Source organism: Colletotrichum lupini, chromosome 5, assembly GCF_023278565.1.
Source record: "Colletotrichum lupini chromosome 5, complete sequence".
Classification (NCBI taxonomy): Eukaryota; Fungi; Ascomycota; class Sordariomycetes; order Glomerellales; family Glomerellaceae; genus Colletotrichum; species Colletotrichum lupini.
In genome coordinates, this window is record NC_064678.1 from 1,850,200 (window position 1) to 1,871,570 (window position 21,371).

At 48.7% G+C, this 21,371-nt stretch overlaps 8 protein-coding genes across 8 annotated transcripts; 5 read left to right on the forward strand and 3 right to left on the reverse strand.

The window, feature by feature from the left end:
• Positions 1-3,503: 3,503 nt before the first annotated feature.
• On the forward strand, positions 3,504-3,671 carry CLUP02_09938 (uncharacterized protein; the record flags this gene model as incomplete). The annotated part of the gene is made up of 1 exon (XM_049288914.1): positions 3,504-3,671. A coding segment is annotated over one exon (168 nt), but the record flags the coding sequence as incomplete, so codon positions are not given.
• Positions 3,672-4,975: 1,304 nt separating this feature from the next.
• Positions 4,976-5,208, reverse strand: CLUP02_09939 (uncharacterized protein; the record flags this gene model as incomplete). Its single annotated transcript, XM_049288915.1, has 3 exons — positions 4,976-5,038; positions 5,094-5,109; positions 5,189-5,208. The coding sequence occupies 3 exons, from the start codon at positions 5,206-5,208 to the stop codon at positions 4,976-4,978; spliced, it is 99 nt and encodes a 32-aa protein (XP_049146059.1).
• A 346-nt stretch (positions 5,209-5,554) lies between these two features.
• CLUP02_09940 (uncharacterized protein) lies at positions 5,555-6,062 on the forward strand (the record flags this gene model as incomplete). Its single annotated transcript, XM_049288916.1, has 3 exons — positions 5,555-5,645; positions 5,701-5,915; positions 5,988-6,062. The coding sequence occupies 3 exons, from the start codon at positions 5,555-5,557 to the stop codon at positions 6,060-6,062; spliced, it is 381 nt and encodes a 126-aa protein (XP_049146060.1).
• A 24-nt stretch (positions 6,063-6,086) lies between these two features.
• On the reverse strand, positions 6,087-7,390 carry CLUP02_09941 (uncharacterized protein; the record flags this gene model as incomplete). Its single annotated transcript, XM_049288917.1, has 6 exons — positions 6,087-6,200; positions 6,259-6,368; positions 6,522-6,655; positions 6,729-6,985; positions 7,048-7,217; positions 7,300-7,390. 6 exons carry the CDS (start codon positions 7,388-7,390, stop codon positions 6,087-6,089), a joined length of 876 nt encoding a protein of 291 aa, XP_049146061.1.
• A 27-nt stretch (positions 7,391-7,417) lies between these two features.
• CLUP02_09942 (uncharacterized protein) lies at positions 7,418-9,936 on the forward strand (the record flags this gene model as incomplete). Its single annotated transcript, XM_049288918.1, has 12 exons — positions 7,418-7,557; positions 7,662-7,770; positions 7,903-8,011; positions 8,089-8,220; positions 8,283-8,293; positions 8,346-8,460; positions 8,565-8,727; positions 8,793-8,954; positions 9,032-9,202; positions 9,259-9,355; positions 9,443-9,560; positions 9,707-9,936. 12 exons carry the CDS (start codon positions 7,418-7,420, stop codon positions 9,934-9,936), a joined length of 1,557 nt encoding a protein of 518 aa, XP_049146062.1.
• A 63-nt stretch (positions 9,937-9,999) lies between these two features.
• Positions 10,000-11,916, reverse strand: CLUP02_09943 (uncharacterized protein; the record flags this gene model as incomplete). Its single annotated transcript, XM_049288919.1, has 2 exons — positions 10,000-11,641; positions 11,693-11,916. The coding sequence occupies 2 exons, from the start codon at positions 11,914-11,916 to the stop codon at positions 10,000-10,002; spliced, it is 1,866 nt and encodes a 621-aa protein (XP_049146063.1).
• Positions 11,917-11,988: 72 nt separating this feature from the next.
• CLUP02_09944 (uncharacterized protein) lies at positions 11,989-17,438 on the forward strand (the record flags this gene model as incomplete). Its single annotated transcript, XM_049288920.1, has 28 exons — positions 11,989-12,102; positions 12,132-12,382; positions 12,462-12,565; positions 12,593-12,615; positions 12,678-12,951; positions 12,998-13,077; positions 13,133-13,168; positions 13,234-13,422; positions 13,452-13,558; positions 13,610-13,808; positions 13,866-14,152; positions 14,201-14,372; positions 14,428-14,481; positions 14,564-14,578; positions 14,672-14,738; positions 14,821-15,027; positions 15,083-15,160; positions 15,227-15,257; positions 15,412-15,489; positions 15,558-15,690; positions 15,749-15,950; positions 16,012-16,027; positions 16,083-16,146; positions 16,201-16,280; positions 16,357-16,563; positions 16,656-16,935; positions 17,024-17,256; positions 17,315-17,438. The coding sequence occupies 28 exons, from the start codon at positions 11,989-11,991 to the stop codon at positions 17,436-17,438; spliced, it is 3,705 nt and encodes a 1,234-aa protein (XP_049146064.1).
• A 145-nt stretch (positions 17,439-17,583) lies between these two features.
• On the forward strand, positions 17,584-21,357 carry CLUP02_09945 (uncharacterized protein; the record flags this gene model as incomplete). Its single annotated transcript, XM_049288921.1, has 17 exons — positions 17,584-17,672; positions 17,746-17,784; positions 17,855-17,867; positions 17,995-18,024; positions 18,257-18,436; positions 18,551-18,721; positions 18,789-18,883; positions 18,948-19,061; positions 19,132-19,233; positions 19,434-19,529; positions 20,071-20,202; positions 20,295-20,427; positions 20,489-20,630; positions 20,690-20,824; positions 20,910-21,102; positions 21,162-21,244; positions 21,302-21,357. 17 exons carry the CDS (start codon positions 17,584-17,586, stop codon positions 21,355-21,357), a joined length of 1,803 nt encoding a protein of 600 aa, XP_049146065.1.
• Positions 21,358-21,371: the final 14 nt, after the last annotated feature.

Genomic DNA, 21,371 nt, shown 5'->3' on the forward strand with positions numbered 1-21,371 from the left:
TAGCACCCCGTAGCGTTTTATTTAAAGATTATAAACGGCGCGGAGCTTAACTACGCTATATATAATAAAAAGATATTAATAATAGTAGTCTACTTAGAGGAGTAGCGCGCGGAACTAATTAGCTATTACTAAAAATTTAATATTATTATAAACTACTAGCCGCTCCTATTCTTTATAACGAAGCGTTTCCTTAACTTACGATAGGCCCGCTAAGCTAGCGCCCTAGCTAACTTTAACTTTTAGATCTAATATTGCCTAGGGTAGGAAAATATACTCGCTAACGCTCTATTAAAAAAGAACGAGGATATTAAGACTTAATAAGCACTAAAAGAGGCTAACCGAACCTGGGTCCTACTACTACTAGAGCTATTATTATTAAATATCGCTACCGAGCTATAAGCGTTATTAAAAAACGCGGCGCAGTAGCCTAAGCTCGTAATTAGGGCCCTTATACTAGAGGACGAGCTTTAGGGGTACTTACTAATTAAAAAAGTACTAAAGCTTAACTACGACCTAATAATAGTATTACTTATTTTAATACGAGCGCTAGTAACTAAGGGCCGCGAGCGCTAAAAGATTTAGAACGACGGATTACTTATAATAAATAGTAAGCTCGTCGTGCTTAAGGAGGACAATTTACGTATTATAGTTATCTAAGAAGTATATAAATAGAGGCTCCTAGCGCACCCGGGGTATAATAAAATAGTTAAGATAATTAAGTAATAGTACTACTAGCCTAGCCTTACGGTAGATATTTACTAGTACGTTAAAAACTATTATACGTACCGTCGCTCTTAAAAACCCCGCGATAGGCCCCCGGGGGAGCTAAGGCCTCTACTTATACCCGACTACTCGTAGTAATATATTTTAATAAACTTTATAACGGTGCCCCCCGACTAGAAGGGCTACGATACGATATACGTTATAGTTAATAAACTAAGTAAAAGAGCTATATTAGTACCCTATTATAAAACTACTACCGCGCGGGACATAAATAGGATATTTTATAAACGAGTATTACTAATTTTTGGGCTACCTAAGACTATTACTTCTAACCGCGGTCCTTAGTTTATATTAGACTTTTAGGGGGAGCTATATAGGCTCTGCGGCGTTAAGCTATAGTTATTAATAATAGACTACCCGTAAATAGATAGTTAGATAGAGATCTTAAACTAGTATATCCTCTAGTAGCTACGACCCCTAGTTAATTACTACTAAGATAACTAAAGTAATATACTACTTATAATAAACTTTGCCCACGTAGCCTAACCTAGCGAAACTACGGGACTATTACTTTACGAGGTCGAATTCGGCCGCTAGCCTCGACTATTTTTTAACTAGGCCGCTAGAACCCGACGCTTTAACTTAATTAAAGAAAAGCTTAACCGTACTAAGGCTTAGAAAATAGCTTAAGGTATTTACGAGGCCCAAGAGATCGCTAGAGGTAATATAAGAGTTACTTAAATAAGATACTAAAAGTACGCTAACTATTAGTAACGGCCTAACGACCTAAAGATTAGTAATAGGGTATTTATAAACGTATCCTATTAAAAGACCTAAGACGCTAATAAATTATAATAGCCCTAGGCTAGCCCCTAGCCTATTACCGGCGCTAGCCTAAGTAATATATAAATTATAAAACTACTTATAGCGAGCAAAGCCTACTTAGTTTTCTACCTAAGTAAGCTAAGAAAGGCTATAGAGGACCCCCTGCTTAGATAATACTAAGACCCCCCGCTACTAATCCTTTATAGCTCTAACGAGCCCGAGTATAAGGTCTCGTAAGTAGTTAAATTATAAGTATAGTACGGCAAGCTATAATACTAAGCTAACTAAAAAGGGTATAATAAGGACCTTACGTAGTACGACGTAAAAAGCTTTTACTATATACTAGCGGCCCTATAAGCGTTTTATAAGTAATACCTAACGGCTACGGGACTACCGAGGAACCTCGTATTATAAATAGAAGTAGCGGCTAGTAATAGCCCGGCCCTACTACGGGCCGACGATAACGTAGTAGCCGCCCTTATTATAAGCTTATAAAAGGTAATTACGGAGGGTTAGAATAAGGAATTAAGTACTATAAATAGCGCCTTTTATACTAGAGGGGGGGGTAATGTTACGGCACTAGGCACTAGGCCCCTTAGCGCCTAGGCCTTAGGTACTTAACGGACCCCCTATGGGTTACGTAACTACTAGACCGCTAGGCCTAAAAGCCTAGCGCCCTAGATTCCGCCCACTAGTCTACTTTTTCCTTCTTTACGTTAAGTTACGTCTATTAGGTTAATATAGTAGCGTTCCGACCTGCCTCGAGTTTCCTTTCGTAACATATAGATATAAATAAGTAAGATAAGCTAGTTAGTTATATTATTAAAATATACTAAGTAATCGGCTTAAGTAGTAGAGGGTAAGAAGCGCTTTATTAACTAGTTAAATAGCGCAACTTTAGGGTTAATAATTAAGAGCTTAGTGCCTTTATTAGGGCTTATAATACTTTATTAAAATTCGTAAAAGTAGCGATTTTATTAAAAGCCGTTAGTATAAAAGGAAACTTAGCTTCCTTAGCTATATCCTCTAATTATTACGTTTAATAAAGGGGGTATATATTTAGGGGGTATTAATTATACTATTTACGTATGATTAATTTAATTAGCTATTACTTAGCTTTTTTATACGCTTTTTTAATAAGAGTAGCTAGTTAGGATAATAAGTAATTAATTAATTAAAATATTATTATTCTATTTTTAAAAAATAGTTAATTAAATAATATTAAGTAGTATTATAAAAAAAAACTCGAGGTAGGTTAAAACGCTTCTATATTAACTTAATTAACTAAAGACTTAATATAAAAAAAAAATAGAATAGTAAGTAGAAGCTAGCGAGCTAGCCCTTTAGGCCTAGTAGTCTAGCTCGTTACGTAATTATTAAGAGCTTAGCCTCGTAGCCTAAGGCTAAGCTACGGGGCCCATAGGGGCCCTAATGCCCACTGCCGTAATATAGCTATTATAGCTATTTATAAAGACCCGGAGTTATTAATTATAGTAGTAGCTTAGTAATACTCTATTTTATATTAAAAGCTCGGTTAGAAGATTTTTAGTAAATACTTATTAAAAAAGTATACTAGCTACGGCTATAAGCTTATTTAGGACTAAAAAAAGGTAATTTATAATTATATTAACTATTTAAACCGAATTAACCTACTTATAAAACGTAAACTAGTCGTTGATACTATTAATTACTTATTTACTAAGTTATAAAACTTAGTAAATATTAATAATACTAAGGACCTACCTCCTCCTCTAATTATTAACTCCTAATAAACTAATTAATTTATTAAAAAATATAATTACTCTCTAATTAAAAAAAAAGTACTAGATACTAAATAGTGTAAATTTAAAAATAAGAATATTATTAACTCTTACTTTTTTAAACTAAAAGAGGTTATTAATAAGTATAAGATCTAGCTTTTTAATATATAAAATATAAATAAAACTAAATTTTAAATAGGGGTTAAGAAATCTAATATAGTTATTATAAAAAGAAAAAAGACCTATTACTTTGCCTTTTTAACTAATAGAGAGTTTATTATTACTTTAGAAGCTATCCCTATTACTAAAAATTACATACTGGCCTTTTTAATCCTTAGCGGCTCTATTTATATAGCTAGGTAGTATAATATTAAAAAGCTCGAATTTAATATTATTATAAAAGTCTTACTTATTAGCTATATAAATAATATAATAACTTTAAATTAGATTAAATACTTTAATATATATATAAAAGGTCGAACTAAGGGAGCTAAGAAACTATTACTTCTAAATAGGTATAGATCTTACTATATTATCGAGTTTATTAAGTATTATAATAAATATAATATTATCCTATTTAGATTTCTATTATATAATATATATATTTTCTAACTTCTTAATATTATAATTTTCTAGCCCCTTAAGTACTATTACGCTAAAATACTTAACCTCGTAGTTCGAGAAGGCTATATTAATATTACTAAACTAAAATTCCTCGGCTTTATATAGTCTATTTATAAAAAAGTATTTAATTATTCTATAATTCTTTTAGTATTTAAAAAAATAGGTATTTACTTATATAATTTATAAATTATATTTAAAAAGATCCGTAATTATAACTACGATTCTTAACTAACTATATTACCTTTTTAAGGGCTAGGTTCTTTATTATTTATTATATTTATAACTATTTAAAAACTTTATTACGTTATTTAGCGTTTATAAAAGGATATAAATACCTTTAATAAAAAGATTTAATACTTAACTAGCGAGGCTTCTCTACTTAAATAGAATCTCGAGCGGTTTATTTATAAAGTATTTATATAAAGCTCTAAGCTCTTTTAAATAAAAAAAGACCTTGGCCTAACTTAGCTAGCTTAATAAATAAATAGAGCCCGTAAATAGGATAAAAATAGTTAGTTATAAACTAAAGGAATTATTATAATAAAAAATAGTCGATATATAATTAAATAGAGGTAAGTATTTAAGATTATTAAAGTAGTAGTTCTTATTAAAGTAGTAGATATAAAAATCCGTTTAGTTATTAAAAAAGGGGCTTTTAAAATAAGAAAAAAAGCTAAGAAAATAAGGAATACTAACTAGCTTTAGCCTATATACGTAATTAATAATTTAGATAATAAGTAGTTATTAAAAAAGGAGTAGTTAAGGCTTATATATAATAGTATATAATCGATAATTATCTACCCGTTTAGCTAAAAAAAAAAGTACCCACTTTAGTAGGTGATGAGTCCCGAATGCCTAAAAAAGTGGGGGCGGGCACGAGTACCAGACCCTGCCTGCAGTACCTGCGTGCAGAGTACAGACGTGTGTCAATGCACGGCTGTCGGTCGGCTAGCCCCCCTCCGTCTCCGGTCCGTATTCGCCGGGCTACCTTCCTTACCTAACTCTTTCGTCTCCTGAGTCCTGGCTCTCTCAAGGTCAGCATCCTACGCAGTAGGAAGGCAAGCAGCAAGCTGTACGGAGTAGCGTACGGAGTCACGGACGGAGTACTGCGGATGGGTTCAGTTCATAACGGATCAAATACCACTGCGGATCCCCGCCCACTCTCATTCTGAATTCACTCATCAGAGTCATCACACTCGTGACTTTATTGATTTGCCAAAAAAAAAAAAAAAAAAAAAAAACCCTCTTTTCATCACATTCCCTGGCCATTCTCCATACCTGCTTGCTTTTCCTAAACCTCTTTTTGCCCATGCTCCCTCTGCTGCAAGATTAGACGCATATGCACAGCAAGGTATCTATTCCGTGATTCCCTGGCAGATTGGGCTGATAACCTTGAATGTTCCTAATGGCCCTTGAGATACTCCGTAATCCGTACCTTACGGATATCCGTACGTATCTGGCCTGCCACCTGCCTTACCTTATCTTGCCGCGGCAGAGGAGCAAGGGGGGAAACAAAGAACGGCATTGGTTCCACAATTACCCGGCCGGGCAATGAATCAATTTTGCAAACGCAAGCCTCAACCTCCAAAGGCAAAGCGTGGCAAGCTTCCCCTTCTTCCACCATGCGCCTCACCTCCTTACCTTACACCCAAGGGCACCTGTCCGTACAAAGGAAACTGAAATTCCAACGTCCGTTGCCTCTGCAACTCAACCGTTCGTTCGTGCCTCTTTCATCGCCCTATCCGTCGTTGGCCTGGACCCAAAACAGCCAGCCAACCGTCGCCTCACCGGTCTGACGCTAATCCACCTGTTACTTCTTCGCCTGCACTCATCTCTGTGCACCATGTTTTTGGTTTCGGTGCCTCGTGGCCGTCGTCGTCACGTCTGTCCGGAGCCAGCCCAGGTGCGGAATGGTTGGTGTCAGAGCCACTGGTGACGGGTGACAATCGGCGGCACAGCTCGACCAAATGGCTCGAGTATGTTGTCCAATTCTACGAATAGATTTCACTCGTAGTCGCTTCGCCCGGCTGGCCCCCATGACATGACCGCGTCCAGTCCAAAATGGCCCGTCTGACGGTAATACGGCATTCTGCGATCCCTTCAACCATCCGGTCCTTGGCAATCGGATAGGCATGTAGTAATGAGCCATGAATATCAGAATATGCCAGCCAGTGCCGTACGGCCACAGTAGACTGACTGACTACAAACAACTGCACTGCCAAGCAGAGCCGGGCGAGTCTGCGTCTCGAGATAATTGAAGTAGATGCGCTATCGCCCAAAGCTGTTTATCGAGCTCTAAGACGGCCGGCAGTGTCCTGGATCATACCCAATGCTCCTCTTGGGATCGTTCAACCTTTCGGCCTTGATAAACATTAGCAGACCGCAGACCAAAGTCTTTGCAGAGACCGAGAAGCAAACCAGATCCTATTTCAACCCCTTCACATTCGTCGTTTCAAGACTTCTCAAATCTCATGTATGGTCGAGGAGGCGCCCTTCCATACACCCATGTTCACACCCCCAAGAAGTGATGTGCCCGTCGGATATTACGTTACAGTGCATGTCCCTCTTTTCCCAGGTACACAGCGAGACCACTCGCTACAGCCCGTGACAGGTACCGCCAGTGTCCGCTATCCATGTCGATGGGCAACGGAGTAGGGAGGCACGGAGGGTTTGGGGGCTCGCCTAGGCCATGGCCCATGGCATCAATTCCAAGGGCGTACAACCTCATAGGGCGACCGGTTCCAGTTGGGGATCGGAGCAGACGACTTTAAAATTGGCCTCGTCCAGAGCTGCTACCCGTTAAGCTGCTTTTGGATAGCGGTGGGCCGGTGAGGTTCCCACCGTGGCACCGTCTGGCTCGGAACTGGGTCCAGCGTCCCGTTTATTGACTTTCCCAATCTCCATCCGTGCCATGCTACACCGGCTGACTGGTTGGGCCTGGTATGCTGTTCCCTGCCTGTATCCCGTCCGCGATGGATCTTGTCTTTTGTTGGTCTCTTGTATGATTGCGTACCTGAGGGCCTTGCTTTTGACTTGACAGAATGAATGGGCCACTGTCGCGACAAAATCGCTGCCCACTAGAACTGTCTAGAGGAAGAGGGAGAGACCAACATACCGTGCGCGCAGTATGTGGCCTCTGTTTGGCTACACGGATGGGCTGTCGGCGGCCTGTGATATGTATCTGCCATGCACCTGCAGCTACCGGCGTCTGACCAAATGAACGGATTCGGCCAAGGGCGCATTCGGCAGGCGACAATGGCATCTCACGACATTTCGCGTTCTCGACTGACTGTTGTTATCGGCTGCCTTTAAGAAGTTTGATCTATGACTGACCCAGGTCCGCTCGTGAGGTGGAATTGAGTTCAACCAACTTTGCCCGAGACCGTCGCGGTCATTAGGGCCGCACTAGGCAAGCATAACATGAATAATGTTGACCTTGGGCTATGCGTGTAGGCCATGCCGGCAGCGTCTCTATGGGCTAGGAAATGGTAGCGCCGGTGTGCCGGTGTGCCGGCTACCACCCTCTAGTTCTCGACCATTTTCTTGTAAGCGGCTGTAGGATGAATAGCGTGCGAGATTCTATCCACGAAGAGTTGGACGTGTTCCTCGACATGAAAGCTCCCTAGTTGGTGTCAGCCTTCGTCCAACTGTGAAGGATAGTATCCGTAAACCGCAGGAGAGTGCCATGCGTGACAGTCTCTTTAGGTGCACATGAAGATCCATCGCTAGTTACCACCGAGTCATTCGCACACGGTCGCCGATATTTGTTGTCAATGCTTCCTTTTGTTTGACTTTCAACGGCGCAAATGACGGATATGAAAGAGTCAGGTCACTGCAGGTCAGAGATCTTATCTCTCCCTCGGCGATCTTTGCCGGTCGAGCCCATCGGATATCAATTGCTTGGCCCGTAGTAATGTCCTCCGTTTTACGACGTCGGCTACGACGTCGGCACAACGGTCACTACCCGTAGCTCTATGAGACGGCGCTTCAAGCCATTCAGTCTGCAAAACGGGTCCCTTTCGTCAATGCTGCATTATCGAGACTCAAATGTTACAGAATGCTCACGCTTATTTCAGCCAGTAAGTCTGTCAATAGGTACCCGCATACCCATATCTAGGATCTGAGTCGCCCGCAAGCGCCCCTCCCTCCCCCACAGGTTCCTATCCCGTTCCGCTTTCGCTCCATGTCCGCCTTGGGCAGCGTCGATTGGCCGCTTGTGGCCACGATGGACTAGGAGTGCGGGCTATTGGTGCCTTCTTCCCAGGTAGCTCCAACGCCTCAAAATCTGGTGCATGCCTAAAGATCTCTCGGAGCATCCGACATGGAATAGATGCATGATGACGTGTGTAGCAGTCACGACGGTTTGATCTTGTTGCCAGCGTTTTCTTTTCGGGTCAATGGTCATCAGCCAAGGGAGGCCGAAGCTGGTCGGACCGTGAGGCGGAGGTCCGTCGACCAAAAACGCCCACGTCTTCCGTTCGCATTGGCACCGATATCCGGAGAATATCGCCGGTGTGTGCGGCCGAGAGTATGGTAAAGAAATAGAGGCAAATGGTCTTCATCAGATTTTCGTGGATATGGTGTTCTTGGTGTTGGCTTCGCAATCATCGTCGTCATTCTGATGAGTAATAGTCAAGATTGAGGGTGACTGCAGTCCAAGGCAGCGAGCTGCTGCCGTTGCTACTTCCTCTCTGCCTTGTGAGTCTGACAAAGGAAGGACCGCATCTGCAGTGACCGAGAAGGTGCCTGCCTGCCTGCTTACCTATCTTGCCGCTGCTTCTGTCCCTCCTTCATCGTCATGTCTCCTGCTTTCCTTCCTCATACAAACCGCATTTGTCACTGATACTTTATGTAAGGTAGATACCTCAGCCAGGTACCGGCCCAATGGAATGTTCTGTGGTGTTCTTCTCGATTCTCCCCATCGGCAGGTGATTGGGAAAAGGCAGCTCGGTACCTAGAAGAAGGGAGGGCAAGAAAGTATCTGAGGCAGGTAGGCTGCCATCTATCGCCACCTCATTTCAGGTAGGTATTCTCAAATCCAACTCTTGCAACCTGCGGTAAGAGGGGGGTGGGAGGACAGGCAGACATACACTAGGAAGTAACAGCGTATTGAGAACCGCAAGACAAAGTGAACGAAAGGTCAATGATTTGCTTGTCTCTTGGGTGGAGATTAGGCATCGTGTATTTTCCTTCATATCATTGCCTGGGTGTAAACGCGTCTTGCTCCTCTATTTGGTATCTTCCGACTTCGTTTCTCTTCGCCACAACACGTCGAGTTCTCAACAGCATCCTGGTTCTTGTCACGCCTCTTCTGCTTGTGATCAAGGCCTGCCCAAATAAACCACCTCGCCTCCTTCCCGTCCCCTTCCCGTCTCCTTCCTCATTTCCCTCCTCAGCTTGAGGTGCCTCCTTCTCTTGCCGGTGTAAGTAGAGAGTGGCCGACTCTTTCCCCGTTGATCTGTTGAACTTCCTTCCCGCCGGATCCCTTGCATCGAACCTCTTGGTCCAAGCACCAAGTACTCAAACCAAAGTACTTTATTATGCAAGCTGGTCGGTTCTTTCTCTCTTCCATTTCATGTATTGCCTCTCCTCATTGGCCTCTGTCGCTTCTCATCTTCATCGAGGACGGTGACAGAACCCCATTCTGGTAGCGACAATGACAAGCTAATGTTTTCCAGAAGGTATCGATGCGTTACGTCTCTCTTTACCCAGAATTCCGTAATTTCGACCTACAAAGGCTTACTTCATTGTCCGGAGAAACCTCGCCTGGCCAGTCGATCCTGCTCATCTGCCATATACTTCAGGTTCAGCTTTGTTCGAGATCCAGAGCCGCCCTGAGGAGAGACTTGACGGCGCCAATCCGTATCACCAGCTACCGCAGAGCCACGGTCCAATAAACTTGAGCAAATCGCCAGTCATTCAGTGGCGGCATTCTGGTAGCCTGAGCTCGCAAAAGGCCACAGCGATGACCAGCTTCCTTGAGCGGCGTATCACCTGTCGTTGATCCTAGCAGATGTCTGCTTGGCCAATGACCATCGTGTTTGGTTCGTGCAATAAAACAAGGTCGTCAAGTCTGCCGAATGCCGTTGTCGTGTCTGTACAGATATTCGACCTCGGGATCGATCAGATGATCCACTGCATGTGGTGAGTACTCTGTCGACAGGACTGCAGGAGATCCTGACTGGGACGTGTTTGTCCATTCCAGTGCGCTCGCAGGAATACCGACAAACGATGAAGGGGGTGTCTTGTCGACCCAACCGAAAGTAGGTAGCTCGAGCCAGCTTGGTGTTGCCCCTTCGCCGTCGTCACACTTCCACAGCCATTCTGGCAGGTCCTCAAGGTCGTTCGTCCCATCGCTGTCGTCGTCGTACTCGTCAGTGAAGCCTTTCGATATCGATGCCGACTTCTCTGCGAAAGCTGCTAGGCGATCCATACGGTATCGGTGTACTCGATCTGCCTTGGCTGTGTTGTCTGTCTCTTGGAGCAGCTTCTCCAAGTTGGCTAACGCTGTCATTGAAATCCTTTCATCTGCATCCGACGTTAGGGCGATGCGAGCTGCCGACTTGAATGACGTGATCGCCGCCGAGGTGCTGCCCATCCGATAGTACTTCACCCCGAGCTCGAGATTAACGGCGGCTTCCTGCTCGTCTGTCATACTGTATGCATTCATATGAGCAGTCAGCACCTCGACGGCCTCGTCCAGTCGGCCCTGTTTTTCCTTGCAGGCTGCGAGTAGGCCAGCATGCGACAGAGCCATATCGCCAAGCCAAGAGTGATCTTGTCCCGAGGCCTCAGCCCGAGCCCGGTGGCGGCTGAGCATTGCCTCACAATCCTCCGGATCTTGTCGAGCAAAAATACAATCGAGATAGTCGCTGTACAGCAGGTGCGTCAAGTAGTTGGCCGAGCCCACCCGCTGCTCGATGTCTGGCAGCAGTAGAGCATACAACCGCATAGAGAGCTCGTAGTAGTCGGAGAAATCGGTCGCGCCCAGTCTACGCCAGATATGGGCGAGGATATGATGAGGCCCAAGCACAATCGGAATAAGCCCGGCCAAATAATCGAGAACCAGTCGAAGGAGATCATGTTTGTGATGGCGCTCCAGATACCAAAGCAGGCAGACCGTACGCGCAACAAAGTCTGGACTTTCGGCAGCTACAATTTCTTTCAGGGACTCGAAGGCCGGACCAAGGACACTGTTGATGTTGATCTGGTCTCCTCGTATCATGCATCGATTAACCAAAGCAAAGCTGGCTATGACTCTCTCGAATAAGTCATTACTGCGGTCTCCGGGGTTGAAACGGGTATTGGAGCAGTCGACGTCAAAATCGCACCACCAGGCTCCAGACGAAAAGGAGCCATCGATGTAATCTCGGAACAAGCAGAGAACCTGCTCGGTACTCTGCATCTCCATCGTTGGTGCCAAGGCTATCGCTGGGCTCGGAGGCGGCGAAGGTGTTCTGCAAGTCACCTCGAGTGCCGTTTGCACGCTGGGCGTCTGTCCCGCCCTGAATTTGGCCATCAACGAAGGGTTGCGTTTCAAATACCGGTTGATGTTGTCCAAATCTACTGGCTGCCCGCGGATTCTGAACTCAGTCGGTCTTTTCAGGAGGTCTCTGTCCCGCTTGAGAAGCATGATTGCCAGAACCTCATCACCTTTGAGCTTTTTGTCGAGACCCCATTTCCATATTCTCGACTTGTACATTTTGACGCTGCTATTCTTTAGTAACTGATACGCTCAACATACGGGAAGGCGGGCTTACGTGGCGGCAAAATGGTAGTCGCGCTGCATAATCTCCATGACCTCCTTCAACGACTTCTTCTCTTCTTGGTACAGGCGGGTAATGATCGGTCGCTTCGTCTCCCAGATCTCGGCGGGCACGCGCTTACGCGGCTTTGCTGACTGCCCAGAGCTTGTCATTTCGTCAGCTTCGGAGTCAGTCGATGTTTTCCGCTTCGGCGGCACGGCTAGGCTGGAATCTCTCATGGCGTTGGCTTTGTTGGGATCTCGACTTGACAAACACAACGAATGTTTGATGTCAATGGCGGACCATGCACGATGGATTTATATCGGCGAACCTTCACTCTCACCGTAATGAGACAATTCATCAGAAGAACGCGGGGAATCAGACGGATATGTTATTTGAAAGCAGGAAAAAAGGGGACTCAAACGGTAAGCAGTCGAACCGCTAAGCCCGGTAGGGCCCTGTCTTCCCGCCCCCATACCAGCACGACCGGCCTACTGGTGGCATTGGATTCAATGTCACCCCTCCCAGCGGCTGCACACCCCTGCAGCGAGAGGCCTTGCATCTGATGTCAATTATTATCGACCTTCCCCGAGCGGAATTGGACGGCCACAGATACCCGCTGAACCGCTGCCGGCTCCCAGTCTTTCGCCAGGAAGGCAATTTAGTGGCCAAGATGGTGACCATCGCCTTACAGGGGAGGTGTAAGTGGGTAAGGCGCAGGGGGCTTAGGCAAGGTGCAGCAGGAGATCAGCAGTCAGTATTATCCGCAACGGTCAGATGCTAGCATGAGGCGGGCCAGCAACCCAATGTCAGACAGAAGTATTCCGACGACAACGGGCGATGAGTCGACGGCTATCGAGCTGGCGGTCGTGCCACTGCCACCATCAGGTGGAGTCGCTCTCTGACAGCTTGCAGCAGCCACATCTGGACGGTTCAGAGTAAGTTTGGACAGGACTGAGATCATCACTGCCAACCGAGTTACAAACTGACCTCCCTCCAGTCCTCCATCTCTATGCGCACCACCCAACGTATCCGGTTGCCTGAAAGTGGCCCGAAACAAGATGAGGGGGCTCCGAATTCGACTGCCTGTCCAGGGTGGGGATCCGCCCTGGTAATCAACCACAATGGCCGTTTCGACGCTGTCGCTCCTCCTCGACATGGAAGATTCCGCTGCCCCTCGACTGCAAATTCCCATCCAGAGTCGAAACAAGATGAAATGAAGAAGAGAGAAACTCCGAATAGAGTGAGGGATATGGCCCGCTTTGTCCGAGCTTGTGGGGAACGGGTCGGGTATCATCAGCACATGGCCGTTGCTTCCAGGCCAGGGCCCAGGGCTAGAGCCAGGAACCGAACACTCCAACGACGTGGACGCCAGAACGAAGAGGTCGCTCGAGGTCGCAGTATGTCGCGTTGAGACGAAAGGCTAGACTTCTTCGGGAACATGAAATTTGGGAGTCTACTGGTCCAGGGTGCGGCGTGGAAATTCGCTTGGTAGGCCAGTTGATTGGCGACGTTACGGATTGCCCATTGGAGAGAGATGCGAGCAAAAGCTATAGTATTTGTCGCGCGGCGGCCGCAGAGCCCCCATGAAGGTCCCATCGAAAACGGGTCTCCTTTATTGCTCCATCCAGAGACCGAGAGACCTCTACGGATACACTACGGAGTACGGCCTCTCCCTCAAGCCAGTCAGTCGGGTCAACACGCCGATTATCCCGGGCCTGTCTGCGGTCTTGTGGCCGGAGAGCGTGGGGCCCATTCACTGACGGCCCCGTAGGCCACGGGATTTGTCTCCCCTCTCCTGTGCAAAGAGCAGGGGGCGGAGGAGACATCAAAGCAAGGTACACATCAAGATCATGGATTCATGGATGGCAACCCCAATCCGTCCAATTAACGGCCCGAACATCACAAAACGCCTGTCCCATCGAACATCAGTTACCCGAGCCAACTGCTCGGTGTATCCAAGCATTTCACTAGCAAGCCAATTTCTCAGGCCAATCGCGTCCCGAGGGGAGTGGCGGGAGAGAAGTATGGCTGCCGTTGCCTCCTTCGAGATTTCCTCCCAGGCTGGTTAGACTTATACGGAGCCAACATCGCACCCCAGCAACTTTCTGTGGATCCCGCTATTCAACACGTCGCATAGACCACCAAGAAGGGGTGACAAGAATCCATCGCCCTGGTTCGTGGGCAGAAGGGTGTCTACTACGTAACAAGCAATGAAGAGATCATGCCATCCGAGATCATGCCCAGCACCGACGCGGGAAGCAGAATCGACGACATCGGACGGCCCGCAACCACATTTCCACGGCCGGGAGGCCCAGCTGCTGCCTGCACACGTCTCCCCCCATTGCTCGAATGGAGGTCAATCCACCAAATGGCGGGTTTGACGGAATGTACTTTCAGGCTACAGAATCCTATCGAGCGCGTGCAACTCCTTGAGCAAACACCATTTGAGGCTGCCTGGAGTCTCACATCTCCGTAACACACGCTCCGAGATGAGCCTAACCTTGACCCGCGGCTAACAAGCCAATCCTCTGTTATTTGGCCTGGTGGGGTACGGGCGGCCGCTCCTGGTGGCGCTCGGTATCTGATCGACGAGTATCCAGATCTAACGCTCCTTGATTGCAGTGACATGCAATTCCGGCCCCGATCCAAAGTCATGTCACAGTCACAGGTCAAGTCGCTAAAGGCCTCAGTAGTATCCGACGAAATGGCTCGACTGCCGATCATACGAGCAATGTACAATCAAACAGAATCTGAAAAGAAAACATCGAGGCTGCAGTGATGGCAACTCTTGTCGTCATTCGGTGAGAGGTAAAGCCTCGAGGTGACGAGTATGGCGCATGACTGACTCCGTCCTCAAATGGCTGCCACACTGCTTGCGAATAGATCGAATTGCATTCGGTACCGATCATTTTCACGAAAGATCTGAACTAATGCCGTAGGTCCACGGAGAACCCAAGCCGATCCTTCGTAGATGATCTGGATTCGTGAGAGGACTTTGGGATCAAGTCAAATTTCAGCCCTATGCTGGTGCAAGCCGACAAGAGCATGTGGATACGACGTCTCAAAGTTCTTTTGACTCGGCCTAGGTTCAATGCCCGGATCGAAGTGTGATGCTGAATACACTCAATTCCACGCTGCAGAGCTATCGATCTTGGACCTATCGAGTCCTCGGGCATATGGCCTACACGATGTCGCATTGAGGCCATTCAGAACCTCAAGGCTCAACTTTCGCATTTCATTCGCAATTGAGCGAATCACAGTTGTCAGCAAGCATATCCCGGCAGCTATGCTTACTGGTGACTCCCCCGGTTACCGCAAGGCACATGATCTGGCACGATGGGACTTTGGTTCAGTTGCAACAACTCCAATGTTGACGGCTTGCTGAACAACGGGCACATCCAGAAAATTTCATCCTCCGTCTTCTTCACAACTTCGCCACACGTATCCGGCCAAGAATGGTTTTGTTTTCCAAACGAAAGTGTCAGTAACTGCAAAAGTCCTTCCTGGGAAGTGGCATAGGACTGGTTGAGAAACGGGTCCCGTCAGGCAGTCTTCCTGCTGTGCCCGGCACGTCCCCGTTGCCTGCCTTGAGTTGACCGGGGGGTGTGGGCTGAACCCAAGAACAACGACACCAACTGACGGCTCTGCCTAGCTTAGGGCCAAGTTTTCTCAAGTCATTAGAGATACTATGAAAGCTCCAGTGTGTCGTTTTCTTGTACACCTCTTTGAAGCTTTGCCGCGCAGGGCTGGTTCTTCAACTTTCCAAAGTCCCTCCGCCTTTTACCTGGCTTTGTCTTTCACGACCGGCGGTGGGAAGAACTTCTCCCTCTACCTATCCATCCTCAAAGATATAAACCTCGTGCAAGACCGCCTTCAGAATGAGCCAGCAAGACCAGCAAGCCTCTCGAAGCGCATTGAGTTACTCCTCAACTCACCAAGCATCGCCCACTCAAGCATCGTATACAGATCAAGACACAAGCGAGCTTCTACGCAAGCTCCAAGAAACTACAGTACGTCTAAGCTCAAGTTTTGACTGGAGGTGTTGACTAACACAGAGGGGCTGATTAGATTGCGGCTTTGAGGACATCGAACAACACGATGGACTCCCACGGCGGCGGCAGCTCGAAGGGCACCTCACCCGATGACAAAGGCAAAGGCTACGACCAGTATGCCATCTTCGATGGCTTACTTCCTCGGATAGAGACCAGAGGACAGAGCAAAAACTCGTCGAAGAAGAGTAGCGGCAAGAAGAAGGAAAGCAAGGGCTCTAGTCAACAGTACGTTTCCACGGCGGACAACCAACCGGCGGGTGCTGATGGACCGAGTCATAGTTGAAGAAGTCACGGCGTGACCATAAACGATCAATTGCTGTTGATCATGAGGGCGCTCGATTTCACCACAGCGTATCTCTTTCGCAATTCGATGTCGATGCCAGCTCTGAGTTGATTCGGAGGGCCCTTCGGGCTGTATGTGGGGCTAGTGAGATTTCCATTAATGACGGCGTAACATGACGTCGGAAGACGTTTGGGTTTAGGCATGGGGTTTCTAGTCGGACAACGCATTTATTGGATTTGATTTATTTCAGGCTTTCTGTCAACATGTCTCATATCGATTTAATACCTCATTGCTATCTACGAACCTACACTGCACGTCATTCATGTTATTCACAAAGACAGACAAGTAGTCGTGTTGTCTCTCACCCTCTTCGCAACGAGTGGACTGTGTCATAGCTTCCGCGTTGAGAGCGGCAGGCAGCGGCCGCCCAAGAACATGGGTGGGATGGAGGGGCATGCACCGCGGCATTCGAGCGGTCACGGCGCTAAAGGCCGGGTCCCGTGTGCCTTCAGGCTACCAGTGCTCTCGGTGAATGCCAAAGTAGCTCGGTGAGTCGAGCATCGGAGTACTTTTGAGGTGTCATCTTCAACCTTGACTCCGAACTATGTCGGCTCTAATGATCACAGTCACTGTGTCACAGCAAGTTGAGCGAGCTGAAGCCTAACGTGCCGGTCAACCAGCCCCTCTTTTTGCCTCCGAATACGGGTACCCTTGCTACGCCGTCCTTGGCTTCTAACAACTTCATGTCTAGAACCTGGAAACAGATGCAGCTTGCAAACACAGGTTTACAACAAGTCAACAGTATGGACCCCTCGCCTAGCACCGACCTTAAAGCAACAGGGTCAGTTAGCGGTTCGCAGAGTTTTCCTCCCTTTAGGCGCAATAAAGCCCCCCGTCGAAAGATGCGAAGCGAACATGGGGTTCCACAACGCCTATGGGCCATGACCCTGAACCCCACGAGTTGAGTGTGATCGCTTGACCTCGAATGACCATCCGCGAACGGAATAGCGCAGAGTCGGCCGCCGGGTGGATCTTGAGGAGAATCGGATAAGCGACGCCAGATCAACCACTTGTCGCAACTTTGATTTTCTTCAGACTTCCTTGCTAAGAGAAGCGAGCCGAGATGACAAGCAGATACTTTCCAGGGAGACTCCCGACCGCAAGTTTGGAAAGTTGTCGGGGGCACTAGTATCAGGCCAAGCTACTGAGCCAGGGAGCGTCATTCGGCGGGCGGCCGCCCGGTAGCCCGGGGGTGTTCCGGAGTTGTCCGGGCGGACAGAGACATCGTCCGGACACAAGTCACAAGCAGCACCTGGTTTTTTGCAAAGAGTACTTGCCTTTGAGGGAGAGAGGAATCCACAACCTGCTCATCCCGAGGCTGCTTCTCTGGTTGGCCAATCACTTTGATTTCGTATCCATCTAACCCGACAACGTGCTTACTATTACTCAACCGGCAGCGGCAGATACGGATACGTAATCACGGGAGGCGGCTAAGCGGCGGTGCTGGAGATGCGGTAACGCGGCGAAGCCACACCAAGTGACTTACACCTACGTTTTCTCTCTCTGCCATGGCCCATGGGGCACATGCGCGGGCGGGCGCGGCGTCCGCCTCCCACGAGCATCACTTTGGGTCCCTGAATTGGTCACCAGGCTTAGCGTCATCTCCAACAAACCACAGATCATTGAACACCTCTTCCCCCCCTCTTCCCCCCGGCACTCAAGAACCCTAGTCTACCGTCATCGTGGGAGCCCGGCGGGCGGGCGGGCGCGTAGGGCAGGGGCGCGCCACGAACCGTGGGCTTATGGAGACTAGGACTACGGGACACAAGCATTCGACAGAGTCACTTTTATGGTAAGGGATTCGAGAGAGAGGGAAAGAGACTAGGTCGTTACGAAGTAGTGGGTGTGCCTCGTGCCTCATGCCAACGCTGTAGAGTTTGACAAATACTCAGCCCTGGTTGACGTGTGTACCTGGCTAGACTGAGGCCAGCCCTGTTGCTCTGCAGTGGGTGTGTGTGTGTGTGTGTGTGCTATTCGTTATCCCGCACCACTTCAATTCCTTGCGTGGTCCGGTATCCCGGGAACCTATCCTAGGACGAAGGAAAGGTAAAGGGGAGTAGGGTATACCACTGCGTAGGATTCTTTGCGTCAAGATTGTTATCTAACCTCCCCCTATTCCTAATCGAGACCTTGAAGCACGTGGGACTTTGGTTTTCCTACCTCTTGGTAACGTTTCTCTAGATTTCCCAGCAGCGCGAGGATTCGGTTCCTTCCAAAGGGAAGCGTCTTGACCTGCATTCGGGCTGGCGAATGAGGATGATGAAAAGTGCCGTGAGACCAACGCAGTTTTCGTATGGCTCTAACCCTTTCTTGCTTGCGCGGCTGTTCGCCAATGCAGTCGGTCAGATCGAGGGGACAATTGTAGGATTCGATATGGCCCTATCGTACAGTACTAACTAACCAAGCTGGACTGAGGGCGGGTTCCTCGGGGCCGAACGGACTTGACGACAAGATGACCCGACTCTGTCATTACAGCATGGCAACGCGAAGATACGGCATGGAAGAAGATTGACGTATTTCGTGGTGTTTAACCCCTACCTCTATCCTATGCAAGTCAGGTCGCAATTGTTCGTCTTTGGTCAGATCGATGGGCCATCCAACACACCCCAGGATACCGGCTGCTATCGACCAACAGCGGGCCTGTATGTAAGAATACATGTGAAGAATGTACCCAAGCATGCACGCCCTTGAAGAGAAAGCGATCCGAATATAGTGTACACGAGGCCAGGAACCCCCCTTGTCTCATCGTATCGACTTTACCGCTCTCGTTGAGGAGAATCTCCCAGGGCTGCAGCGAGACCCTCCCACGTATCCCCCCTCCCCCTCCCCTATATGATCTATCTATCCAACCACGCACTCATCGAGTCCGAAGGGAGTCCGAATGCCCCGCTCCAGGCGGGGCCGCCAGCGGGAAGAAGGGTGACGTTCGTTCGTCAGTCCATGCGGCCGGGTTCACGGCGACGTCTCCTCGGGAGATGGGGTACGGGTAGCAGTGGTACATGGGGCGCGACATTGCCCGGGTCCTTCTAATCGTGGACTACTGGGATCCCGTCTAGACGACGGATGCAGAAAGCGTTGCCAGAGCCCACACTTACTCTCTGTCTCTCTCTTGCGTACTATCAACCAGGCTGCCAGATTAACTCGGCTCGGGAGGAAGGGTGAGGGGGGTTCATCCTCATTACCCACGGACACGGACACGGGGAGAGGAAGAGATACCCTACCTTGGCTATGGGTCCTTTTCTTCAGATTGTTTACTGAATTAGTACTGAGGTCTAGGAGTGTGTGGGACTGAGCCACCGAACTAAGTTTGATGGGAAGGACTTTGAGCCGTCTAGCTCGGAGCCATGAGGCTATTCAGACGTCAACGAGGGGTAATGTATCGTCCCACGGCCATCATTCTGATCAGCAAAGGCCAAGAACAACTTTGCTTATGCACCCGCCTAACCTGCGGCGGGTATGTTTGGAGGCTTAGGCTTCTGCATGTTCCTTTTTTGTGTTCTTTTCTGTAGCTTGTGCAGCTTTTTCTGCGGGAATGACGCCGTTTCCCTCCACGTCTCCCCCCCCCCCCCCCCCCCCCCCCCCCCCCCCCCCCCCCGCAAGGGGGCCTCCGCTTTTTTTTTCTCCCCCTGTCTCGCTCCGCTCTTTCCCCCCCCCCCCCCTCCCCCCCCCCTTTTCCCCCCCCCTCGCCTCCCCCCCCCCCCCCCCCCCCCCCCCCCGGTGGGCGTGCAACGAGGAAAAAGGGACTTTGGTATTTTTTCTCTCCGGCTTGAGCTTGTTTCTTCTCTCCATGGCCCCACGCGTCGCATATTTGCCCCTTTTCGGATGCTGCGTTTAGGCTCCCCCACCGGTGCACAGCATCTTTGCGTGGTTGCGGTGGTGGTGGTGGTGGTGTTTCGTAGGGCTAGGTGCATGTACGGAAGGAGGTTGGTTGGTGATCAGGCAACAAGACGTGCCTTTTTCGAGAAACGGCCAAGCGCCTTTGTGTCTGACTGCAGGAAGTGGGATTTAGACAAGCACGTCCGCGGCAAAGCAATGATTGACAGCCAAGACTCGACGTTAAACGGCCGCCTAGGTATCGTCTCCTTGCTCTACCGAGGGGCTGGGCCCACGGATGTTCCCATTGTTGCGTAATCTACGAATGCCGGGTATCGCGGACTTTGCGGCGGACTAATACCGTGGAGTTAGGAGGAGAGTTCACCGATGAACCTGGATATTCCAGGTTTAGCACGCTCGCGGAAACTTTGCGGAGAGTCGTGTTTCGGTCTGTGTTTGTTATTTCTGTCCAGCCTCAATACCAACGGCAAATCTCGTGCTTGTGTATTGTCCCGGTGTCCGTCGGGATAGAGCCAACGGTGAGGGAGTGTTCACCGAGTGGAGGTGGATGCTGTCAATCCCGGGAGGTCGGTGGTATAGAGATTCCCGCCTAGAGATGGACGTAGTCCATTTGTCGACTTGGCTCGATCATGGTTCCTCCGCACCGTTTCCTTCAGGCTTGACTTCATACCTCAGAATCCAAGTGGCTTGAGGGATCCAGGCAACATCAAATCGTCCGGCTGTGAGGCCCGCGATGCGGCCTAACCCCTCTTTTGCTATCTTCCCCAATCCGCGGAGGAGGCTCCGTGGAGGGGACCTTTGCTTCCGTGGCGTTTGAGCTTGTTCTTCTCGTGCAGTTACGGGTGTGTCTTAACGCCATCATCATCTATGTCTCACCATCCCACCCCTCTCGCCTGACCTTTCCCGCTCACGCGCGTGTGCGGGTATCACGCGGTTGGCGTTTAATAGGTTTGAGTGGCGGCTGGTATGTCCCTTGACGATGAGGATCGACTATGGATAGCAGGCAGCCTTTTAGACTCGGCTGGCGTGTCTGTGGGTGCGTTGCCAACGTTTTCGAGTAAAGAATTTTGGAACTTTGGTATTCTGTGGCCCCTGAGACTTCTCTCAGAGTACCGTTCTCGCCGCCTCGTCTCTATTGACGAGGGTTCGTTCCTAGCTTCTTGGCTGGGAGCCGCTTATGTGGAAGAAGGCGTGTAGGTAAAGCATAGTTCCAGAATAGAATCGGGGTAGCGGCTGAATCTCTCCCCTGAAGCCTTGAGGGTCTGGTATCACGGCATGCTAGACTATCGAGGCAGCGATATAATTTGCTCTGCGCCAAACCCCTTGGCGTTAACCGTGGGTCTCAAGATTGCTCCTGGGATATTAACCTGTTGCCTTGAAACGATCTGCAAGTCTTCGGTGGCTTGCTTCTGGCAGATGTGGACCATCATGTCTTGTCTCGGCGTTAGTTGAGGTCCGCTTC